Source organism: Orbicella franksi, chromosome 7 (assembly GCF_964199315.1).
Source record: "Orbicella franksi chromosome 7, jaOrbFran1.1, whole genome shotgun sequence".
Lineage (NCBI taxonomy): Eukaryota > Metazoa > Cnidaria > Anthozoa > Scleractinia > Merulinidae > Orbicella > Orbicella franksi.
This window is the reverse complement of record NC_138151.1, coordinates 5131715-5142850: the sequence shown is the minus strand read 5'-3', so window position 1 is coordinate 5142850 and position 11136 is coordinate 5131715. Positions and strand designations below refer to the sequence as shown.

Sequence of the window (11136 nt, the reverse complement as noted above, 5' to 3'; positions counted from 1 at the left end):
AAAAATTATTCCCGTCCCCCGCCTCCGGCTAGGAACTGATCAAGGAACACTGAAGGATAACTCCTGGGTCTTGTACGTACTGGCTGTGAAATATAAAGGACAAGAAACAAAATAAATTATTTTATCTAGCTAATTAATAACCACTCTGCCGAAGGTGGACTATAGTTTGATGCACAAAGTGACGGGGTCGGCCACCCTAAACGAGTGAGGATCATAGATGCTTGAAAACAATTACCGTGACTTTAACATTCCCGCATCGTGCAATGAACGCGTGCATCATGAAATCTCTCGTAGTAAATGACCCACAGTTGAGACAATGCCTATCCAAGTTGTAATACACTTAAACGTTATTTTTGAATTATGCCTTTTGCTTGTTCCAGTTTAACTTAAAAGTATTTTAATAACGTGTTTTGAAGGTGAATTTGAGAACGCTTGAATCGCGAAATTTAATGCCCTTTTTTCATATTTGGCTACTGAAATGGCTAAAAGAAGACCCTGCCGCGAATACAGTCTCACCAAATTCGCGAGCTTACGTACCCGCGAAATTAAGTAAATAAAATCAATAAAATTTTTATATCCCGCCAATACCCTATTGTTCAAAGGCGCTTTACAATATCAGAGAAAATCTAAAAAATTTATCTAACATTAAAAAGAGTAGTCTAAAATGAATAATAACAGGCTCTTTTAAAAAGAAACGCTTTGAGTCTATTTTTAAAGATGGCCAAAGATGAACTATTACTTATTTTAAAACCGACAAGTTTGACAACCTGGTTATATCACAAAATACAATCCTGTAGTAAGCATGTTGTAAATAAGTTAGGGACTGGAGCTGGTTTGACCTGCGAGGTCTGAGTCGAGTTTCGTGATTGACACTTGAAAAACGTGTGCAGAAAAGGAATCGGAGAGAACTGAAAGGAGTCTAGCGTGGACATTGATCTATGTCTGTATTAAGGAAAATATCTATCGGAACACGGAATTAACTCTTAGAACAACATTGTCATATCTCGGAATCTATCAAAGGATCAAAATAAAGAGTATGGATCGATACAACAAAGCACTTGGGGCACCTTTTACTACGAAACAGCCAAGTACCGGCCCCCTAAATAATCCCTATTAACGAGCACGTATATAGCTTTAAAACCTGAGCCAAAGTTCACCCTCGAGGATGACGAAGTCCCGGTCCAATACGATGCCTCCAAACAAGTTACAAAAGTTACTCTGGATGACACCATTGACCGCATCATTGAAGAAATCTATACGCACAATAAGTTCTTAACTGAGTATTTTCAAACGCCTTCTTTGCAATGTCACTAAAAACGCAGTGTTCAGTTCTAACGGTCGCCTCTACGAACAAAATGACGGATGCGGTATGGAAAATCTTTTATCCCCTGTCCTCTCAAATCTATATCATAATGGCTAAATGGGAGTGCGACAATGTTCGACCCTTTCCTAAACGATTCTACTACCAGTATGCTGATGATTGTTTCTCCAAGAGGAAAAATGACAAACCTGGTGATCTGCTTCAGCGTCTGAACAGTTACCATGCTAACCGGCATCGTTTTCACTAATGAGCAAACGCTGTTTTAGCGCGAACACTTATTTAAGAAATAGAAAACACGTATGTACATTGTTTATTTTGAGTTGTAGTATAAAGCTGCTAGCGTTCTATCACGAATGCCGTTCTCTGATTGGCTACGCTACTCACTATCCATTCTGTGATAGATAGTGAGTAGCGTAGCAGTGCGCGCTCCTTAACAGAATGACGACCCCTTCTTTGCGTTTCCGAGTTCTGTGAAGAGTATTTAGCTAAAGTTTTGAACGACTAGTAGATTTATACTAAAACAATTAGATTATTCGCTCTCGATTTCTATGCGCCCTCGTCAACTATTTAAACAATAGAGTGTTTCTCTCGAGGAACTATCGGCTCATAGTTGCCCCGCGGAAATGTGAATATTTAAAACGAATATTTAAAACGAAGCTTCGACGGCAAATATGCTAGTTTTAAGAACATCAAATTTCCGCGGGGTAACTATCATACTGATAGTTCCGAGACATAAACGATCTATTATCTTTATTGTTCAACACTAAATTTTCTTCCGCGCGCCAGTGCAAAAGTCAGATTGAATTATTTTCAACATTTTTAGACGAAAGCCGTGAAAGCCAAATGTAAAATTTGAAAAAAGAAAACAAGCAAAAACCCTCTTAATACAAATTCAATTGTTTCTTTTCTATAAGCCCACTTGTTTAAAGCACTATTTTCACGGACGAGTACAATTCAACCGGGTATTTTCCTCGGACGGGCACCATGGGCTGACAGTGTCTCTACGCGCGGCTGAACATTATCGCATCACGTGATCAATTTAAACCAATAAGAATCAGAGAAAATTTAGTGGTGAACTATAACGCGCGATAGAAATCTAAACACGCGTGGAAGTTTGGGATAACGAGAAATGCTATGGGAACACGAGTCGCAGGTGAGTGTTCCAACAGCTTTTTCAAGTTCTCCCAAACTTTCACGAGTATTACTATAACTCGACAGAAACACGGAGAACATGTATTCTACAGTCGAATCTCCGGGAAGCGACCAGCTAAAATGTCAAGCCTTGGAGGTTGCTTAAAGGAGGTGGTCGCTTATGAGAACTTAGACTATATTGAATAAAAATTTTTCCTCGTAAGAATATGGTAACTGCCGAGACTTACCCCTGTTTTATTCATATGAAAAGTCATTTTCGAGATAAAAAACCCGATTTTTCCCATTGAGAAATTTCAGTCTCTTGTGCTATCCAGGTATACGATAACTTCACAACATCTTATCCAATTTCTTCTACTATCTGTCAAGTGGTCGCTCACGGGAGGTAAAAAACAAAAGAAAATTTCAAACTTTTAGATCTAAAAGTGGTCGCACTCACTTACAAGAGGTGGTCGCTTACAAGAGGTTCTAAATATAGTGATTTGACTGGGAAACTGTGGGTATTTTGGAAAACTGGTCGCTGAGGAGAGGTGGTCGCAGCCGGAGGTTCGACTGTATTACTTTTAGAATACACCGCGACGAAAAAAAAGGAAAACAACTTGTTAGCTCGATTATCAAATTGTAAATTCTCTTTGCTCGCGCCATCATTGCGTGGACAGCTCGTACTAGTTCTTTGTCTCTATCGAGTCATGGAGACACGATTTTTAACCAATCGTACTTTCTTAGGACTGTTTTCTAAATAGTTTCCACGGTAATGATGATCGCGCGCACAATCAAACTTCAGAAATCTAACAAAGCGTTCTGTCATTATAGGAGTACTCTCACTAAAACAAAAAAATCAGGACCCCGCCCTTAACAGTATTTATTAAAGAGATACGAGTGTTTTACTGGAAAATACACAACTCGTAAAATTCACATACAACTACTTCCGGGAAAAGAGTGGCGTGTTTTCCATATCTTCACTAGTGAGGATTTCGTTCACGTCATTTCACTCTTTTTCAGCCATTTTGTGGTATAGTAAGTTTATCCATACAATAACATAAAATTTACGGTGACTTGAAGATATGAATTTAATTTTCTCGTATTAAAAACAATATTTCATTCACTCGCTTCGCTCTTATATAAAATATTGCTTTTACCACTCGAACTAAAAATCCATATCTTTGCGCCGGTATGTATTAGAGCGGTTTTTAATTGAGTGTTGAAAGTAATTAGACAATTACTTTGGTTTTGGTTTTGGTTTTACTACAGTTTGAGATTGGCTGAGTAGTCTAATTGGTAAGTAATTGGTTTGGTTTTGGTTTTGGTTTTACTACGGTTTGAGATTGGCTGAGTAGTTTAATTGGTAAGTAATTGGTTTGGTTTTGGTTTTACGACACTCAATTGAAAACCACTGTAATTAATATCCCCTATTTGTTACATGGCTGTGTCTCGCAAGGGACTATGAAATACCGAATTCACGAATTTGATTGGCTGAGATCGATATTGAACGCGGTCTAGATTTGCCCATCTAAACCGGCATCTCGATCGATTACATTTTGCCGTGAAAATTTGCAAACTAAATACAAAATTATTGACTATTTTCTTACAAAATATTAGTTCCAGAAAATATCCATATTATGGAAGTGCGAAGCCTGATGAGGAAAATAAAGTAAAGAGGACGAGTTTGGCAGAATTAAGTTCAGCTCATCGCCGTTCGCAAGCAAAATGTCAGCTAGTACAAACCAGTTACATTAAACGAATTAATTTTATCTTGTTTGCCATAAACATCTTATTATCCGAGCTTAGTCCATCTGTTTGTGAGAATCTTGACCTCGGTCGTGTGTACAGACCTCGGTCAAGATTCTCCCATACAGACCTCCTGCTCGGTTAGCAAGAGCTAAATCTTTAAAAAAATTTTTTAAATTCGATTTAAAACTGCAGCGTTTTGCAGACGGGAGAATTTAGACACTAGCAAAACCTGTCACTCGTTTCGAAGAGAATCGCACCTTCTCCACAACGGCTACGCAATCGATTGAAAAGACTCATAAAATTCATTTTAGACGAACTATTCGAGTAAAAAAAATGTTTTGACAAAATATGTTCAAAAGAATTGTGGGAATTCGGTTTCAAACGTTATTCCCGAGCAAGGTCGGTTATCCGATTAGGGAAAGAAAATTCACACCTTCTTTAAGACTACTTAGTCCCGCACGCTCAATTAAAACTAAATAGCAAAGCCACTGAACATGAAAGACATGCGCTCTGACATGGAAGAAAAAAACTAAATGTTTTGAACAGCTTATCTTAGACAACAAATGGTAGAATTCGAATTGCAACGATGACAGTTTGTAGGCGATAGATTTGTTGACCGGAAATTTGAAAGAGAGAAAAAAATCACACCTTCTTTAAGCAATCCCGCGCTATATTGAAGACAAATACATGCGTTGAAGTTCTGGGAAAACAAGGGAAAACATGCGTTGATCCGTATATCATTTATGATCAATATGACTTTTAAAATTAAACTCTTTCTAAAGAGTCTTCTAGGTAATAAGTGTATGTAAATAAGGTAGCTAACAAGCCTTTGCCGATAAACTTCAGAAGAAGTTCCCTGGCGTTTCTTAAACCAAAAGGGCTATTGTATTAGTAATCGCCGAAATGGGCCAGCCGTAATAGACAATTTCGTGATACGCTTTACGCTATGTCATCTTTGTATCTTTATTCGTTTAATTTCGATTTCATCGCTTATGATTTGGAAACGTAAGAATTAAGATTTTAGTCGTTAAAACATTACTTGTTAATCTTTAGTTTTTCCTTACTGTCATCCTGTTGTTTTCAGTTGCAATCTTATTTCTAGTTTATCGGTACCTTTTGATTTAGTTCTTACGGTGTTTATGGAAAAAAAATAGCAGTCATTGGAGCAATAATTGATTTGATCGGGTCGTATTTAATACTACCAGAAACCTTTGCGCGTTCACCGTCAAGAAGAACAAAGAAGTTACTTACGCTTGAACATTTGTCACCTCTGCTAAGTGATAAGTCCACGCTCTTCGTATTTACTTTTAATTATAGAAAAAGTATTGCTCTTTCGATCTTTTGTCGAAGTATTCAACATCAGATAAAAATTGAAGGTGAAATGCAAGATCCGGCGCAAGAAAAGTTATACAATTGCACGTTTGAAGAAGCGATCAACGAGGGCTTACAGTGTGTTGTTTGGTAAGTACGGTTGGCTGTTAACGTAGGGCAAGAAACATGTAGAAATTCTAGTCAAGAAGTAGACTGCCTAAGTAGCGAGCGGTTTTGGCCGGTTGTTTTCAAGTAGCATTTATATGACTGTTGCGGAACACTGGCAACAAGGGGCTATTTCACAAAGAAATAGAGTTTCGCTTCAGGAATAATAGTGGTGCATAGCAACTATGAGTGGTGTCGGGAAGCTTTGGGAAGTTTTGGGCAAACTCAGTGCAAACCTCGGCAATTAATCATTCTTGCGTTAGTACATTACTTACCCCTTTCGACAAGTTTGCTTTATAATATCACTATGAACGAGGATTTGAACGCTCATTTCAAGTGCCATTCCCTAATTTCGTACAAGACAGCATTTGAAATGTGGATGTTAATCAAAGGAAAACGGAAACAGGGAGCGGGGAACGGAGAACGGAGAACGGAGAACGAGGAACGAGGAATTGGGAGTAAATGGACAGCGGTTCTTTCATTGAAATTTCAAAATGGGGGAAGAGACATTTGACGCAACTACATAGCAAGTGTTTGATTTTTGACTCGTGGAAACTCGATCTAGTCTTTTACTTGTTTCGTACAGTGTTATAGAGTTGTAGCAGGAGCCATCATTGGGGACGGAGACCGTAAGCGCGCGCTATCTCTAGTATTGGGGCTGTCCCCATGATATGGGACAATTTTTCTATTTTTAGAACAAACTGCGCCATCATGTGCGGTACACGCTGCGAGGAGTTTTGCGGATGTAGCGCGGTGAAATGGCGTCCAAAATTCCCGAAATGTTTTGATATTTTTGGCCCACAACTCAATACGTTTATGTCTGTTGGAATTTTCACTTCAGTATTTTCGTCGTATTTAGTAAGCTGCTCCAGTTTGAGTGAAGTAAGACAGTGTCGAATTTAGTATTGTCCCGCTTTATATCGCTGACCAAGTTATACTCCGCTGCTTCTTTTACAAGAGCTCCACATTACTCCACTCTACTGAAGTTTCACACATGTTGAACATCAACAGCTTATCCATAAGACCATAACACAACAAAAAACTAGTTGGATATAGTTGGATATAGCAGCGTTGCAGGACTTCAAAGTTTCCCTCCTCCTGTCACACGCTTGCGAGGATTTCGCCAGTCGATCGAGACCGAAAGTAAAAAAAATAATTGCCAGTTTGAGTTTCGCCTGCATTGTAAGCAACGCTTGATGTTTTATCCAGGCCCAGTAAGTTACAATAAGTTTATGTCTGTAGATGCTGCTCAGTTTTGCTTGTGTAAAAATCCAACAAATTGTCTGTTGTGGATAAATAAGAGCGCCCGCCGATGTGTTTTGTACAGTCAGTAAAGCATGACAAATTGGACTCCCGCACTTTCGTGTAAAAACTTACATCGAACTCAGATAATATCTCTAGTTTTTAAATATGTTTAAGGTTGATAAATGTCTGAGAACATATTAAAATACAGCAGAAATAATCTGCAAAGTTACGATGACGATTTCTTTAATCGACTTGAACAACGATTTCGATTTTGTTGGTTTAGTTATCAAAACTCCTTGTCTATCATATTTTCGCGGTGTAAAGTTTCACTGTGTTAAAGAAACACACCTGATGTTAGCAGCCTTTTGGCGTTGGTAAAAATTGTTGCAGCATCTCAGCACAAAATACAACGAAAGAAATCTTTGACAAGATTCGTTGACAATTGAAAACACCGACTCGGACTTGAAAGTGCACGCGCTGCACTATGCAAATGAGCTACTCAAAAGCTTTTGCAAACTCGCCAAACAAACAGAAACAATAAGAAACTATCAAAAACAGGTTCTGGTTAAGATTAAGCATTGTTTGAGAAACTCTCAGATTAGCTCCATACCAGAGTAAAGAGTTTCATTTCATAATTTTTCTTTACAGAACAAACGCAAAAGCTTACGCGTTCAACTAGCGCGAGCAGATATTTTTCATTCACAAAGCGAAATTGGAGTCTTGGTTTCGACCCTGAAAAACGCACCTTTTCCATCAGCTCAGAACATAAACCTATATGTAAGAGCCCTGGATCTTACTCATTGCCTTATTCTCTGCCATCGCTGTAAAAAATCTGTAAGAGAATCTCGCAACTCTCACAATTTGATCACGGAACGTGACAACATCCACGCGAGAACCCCCGACATGTGCGTGGATCCGCGCGGACCTATGTCGGCATGGTGGCGCAATTTGTTCTAAAAAGAGAAATATTTAGCTCTTATTAACCGAGCAGGAGGTGTATATGGGAGAATCTTGACCGAGGTCGTGAGTATAGACCGAACGCAGTGAGGTCTGTACACACGACCGAGGTCAAGATTCTCCCATACAGACCGACTTAGCTCGGTTAATAAGATGTTTATTATATGGCAAAGAAGAAAACTTTAACTCGTTTAATGTACCTGGTTTGCTGACATTATGCTTGCAAACGGAGATGAGCTTAACTTTAACCTGCCGAAATTTGCTCGTCCTCTTTACTCTTTTTTTGTCACCAGGCTTTTTGGCACTTACATAAATGATCGAGCAGAAAATAAAAGAAAATGCTGAACAGTTTTGTATATTAGTTCGCTACTTTTTCAACGCAAAATGAAACCGGTCTAGATGCCAGTCTAGATGGGTAAATCTAGACCGCGGTCAATATCGATTTCAGCCAATCAAATTCGTGAATTCGGTAGTTCCCAGTCCTTGTGAGACACAGCCATATAATAATGTCCCATATCATAGATGCGCGCGGATCATAAGACTTACGGTCTCCGTCCCCGATTGTGGCTCCTGATTGTAGACTATTTACAGGTTAACGCACTCAGCGAGTGAATTATCGGGATTTACTTGCACGAGTTCACTACCAATGAACGAGAAATTTCGATACCCCACGAGGCTTTGCCTTTGTTAAAATTTTTATATCTTATTCAAATTGACTGCACCACACAAAGGAAAACAGCATTGAAATCACTATATTTAAGTCAGCCGATGCCATGGCGCAATGACAGTGGTGTGTTGAATTTACACCACGGCTATTACACCACCATTATGAATTCAAGGTGGTTGTCTGTCACAACCCAGTATCACGTGGTACAAATCAGCCAATCAGAAAATCGGAATTCGTACAGTGTATGCAAGTTGAATAATAAAGACTGCTACGGCACGGTACAATAAAAATTAATGGCATTAATATCGACGCTTAAATAGACAGTGAAATACTTGTATTGCATTCATTAACTTCCAGAGGAAGAGAATCATAGATAGAAAAGCTCTCCATTTGAAATAAACGGAAATTAATCATGTTTTGACAATGAACTGACAAAACATTTAACACTGCCAAGCAATATATCCAGATCAAAATAACCGTTTGCTTTTAAATCTGTAGCTGGAAATTGATGATGAAACCTACGAGTCTGGCCTGCGGACATTCAGGTTGTATGAAGTGCCTGAGGTCAATCGTATCTCTGGGAGATAACGCGACTCCTTCAGCAGCTCTTTGTCCGATTTGCCGCGAAACGTCTCGTTTCGATCAGTTGCAAATTAATATAAACCTAGACAAGCTGTCCAAAAGTGTAAAGATGAAGTGTTCCAGCCCTGGTTGCGAGTGGAGAGGAACTCTGGAGCATGCCAGAGGGCATGAAAAGAATTGCCCAAAAGCTCGAGTTAAATGCCAACACAATGGCTGCAATCATTTTGCAGTGCGCGCGGAAATCCAAGCGCACTGCAATAATTGCGAGCACAAAAAGGTCACGTGTCATGGCTGCAAAAAAGAAATCAAAAAGGATGGACTGGCCCAGCACCAAGCAACGGAGTGCTATTATTCACAAGTGGACTGCCCGCTTGGTTGTGGCATCAACGTACCAAGGTAAGAACTTAATTTTGTCTTCTGACCATAACAAGGTCTGAAGAGGAATACGCACCATACGCATCTCGTCAGTTCCTAACACTATAAACAATAAAGTGTTTCTGTCGAAGAACTATCGGCTTATAGTTGCAACTCGGAAATTTGATGTTCTTAAAACAAATATTGCGCGAGAAGCGAAGCTAATCCTTTCGGTATGTATGCGATTCATTCGGGGACTTGTCTCTCCAGACTCTCCACAGATGAATAATATGGAGAAAATCGGAGAAAATTTTAGTAGTGAAGTACAATACGTTTTCTTATGTTACTCGAGATTCTAGAATTCCCTTAATCGATGAAGGTAATTTTTGCCTAGAGGCCTAAGACTTACATAACCCATTTATGATGAGTGACCTTTACATGTGTTTTTCAGAGCTCATGTCAGTTTACATCAGCACTCGTGCCCGATGAAGGCATCGAAATGCCTTGTTCCGGGGTGCAAAGCAATGACTTTAAGGAAGGAAATGAGGACCCATCTATATGATGCTGCCAGGTCGCACTTTGATTTACAGCATGGCGAAAGGCAAAGATTGTTGGCAATGATAAAAGCACAGGTAAGGAGTTAAATTGGCATTAATTAAAAAACATGATTAACAGTAACAGTAAAATTACTGGAAAAAAAACGTAATAAAAACATACAAATACTTGTGCAGGAAACTCATAAGGAAGAGGTGAATGAGAAGGAAGAGATGGTTATGTCCTTCTCGTGGCACATCGAAAACTTCCATGCGCATTTCGCTGCTTTGATGGAAGAGAGATCAGATCCACTAACAAGCGGACAGTTCAGAGAAAATGGATACACGTGGAGAGCGATTTTGACGAAGGACCTCAATTTGTTTCTCCAGCTGGAGAGTGCTACCTTTCCAGCTACAGTCGAGATAAGGTGAGCAGATCTTCCGAAACAGTAGCGCTGTATCTTTCATTTATTATTGTGCACAATAATACCACTGAATAAAAATCACAGCGGTGTGATATCCCAAAAAAAAGTTTGCACATTCTGTAAAAGGAATATTTAAAATCTTTCTACGTTAAAGAAAATTGTCCAACAATATGGACTAGCATCCCACCCAGGCGGGGGGGGGGGGGGGGGCGGGGAGTAGAAATACTCCTAGTCGCTTCATGCTATAGAAACCGGGATAAGCACGGGCCTGATGGGCCACTTAGCCCGTATGTAGACGTTACCTTAACATAAAAGCTAATGGTAATTTAAACCCTTTTTTTTAACACAGAATGATGCTATCGCCTGGAAATGAAAACGAAACAGTTTTCATTCTGCAACCAACAACGCTGAAGGAAGGCGAGATGTGGGGTCGTCACCTGTCCAACTTGAACAAATGGGTGGATGGCGACGGGAACATTTCAGTAAAGTTTATTATTTTTTATCTGTACCTTTGATTTTACAATCACCTTTAACCAAGAGACCATGATCTAAGAGAACACATCCCCCCATACATGGGCCTCTTCCAATGATAATCTTTTTCAATCTAATTTTAGCGCTTGGTCAAACTGCCAAGCTATTCTAGGAAAGACACCCGATTGGCAAATTTAACTGAAGTAATATCACTGAAGATTTAAT

The 11136-nt window shown here is 39.3% G+C and overlaps 1 protein-coding gene and 1 pseudogene across 2 annotated transcripts in view; both read left to right on the top strand.

Moving 5' to 3' along the window:
- LOC145493476 (uncharacterized) overlaps window positions 1-11136 on the top strand; it is a 50092-nt pseudogene that overhangs the window by 20778 nt on the left and 18178 nt on the right. The window lies entirely within an intron of this gene.
- LOC145493498 (TNF receptor-associated factor 5-like) lies at window positions 9050-10994 on the top strand. The gene is made up of 4 exons (XM_081472982.1): window positions 9050-9524; window positions 9934-10114; window positions 10214-10443; window positions 10790-10994. Exons 1-4 carry the CDS (start codon window positions 9055-9057, stop codon window positions 10953-10955), a joined length of 1047 nt encoding a protein of 348 aa, XP_081329108.1. The 5' UTR covers window positions 9050-9054; the 3' UTR covers window positions 10956-10994.

Bases quoted from the DNA above. Each gene is read 5' to 3' on its own strand.
- LOC145493498 (XM_081472982.1), top strand. From the start codon at position 9,055: ATGATGAAACCTACGAGTCTGGCCTGCGGACATTCAGGTTGTATGAAG. The intron at 9,525-9,933 runs GTAAGAACTTAA...TGTGTTTTTCAG, and splicing joins TGTGGCATCAACGTACCAAG to AGCTCATGTCAGTTTACATC. The intron at 10,444-10,789 runs GTGAGCAGATCT...TTTTTAACACAG, and splicing joins CCAGCTACAGTCGAGATAAG to AATGATGCTATCGCCTGGAA.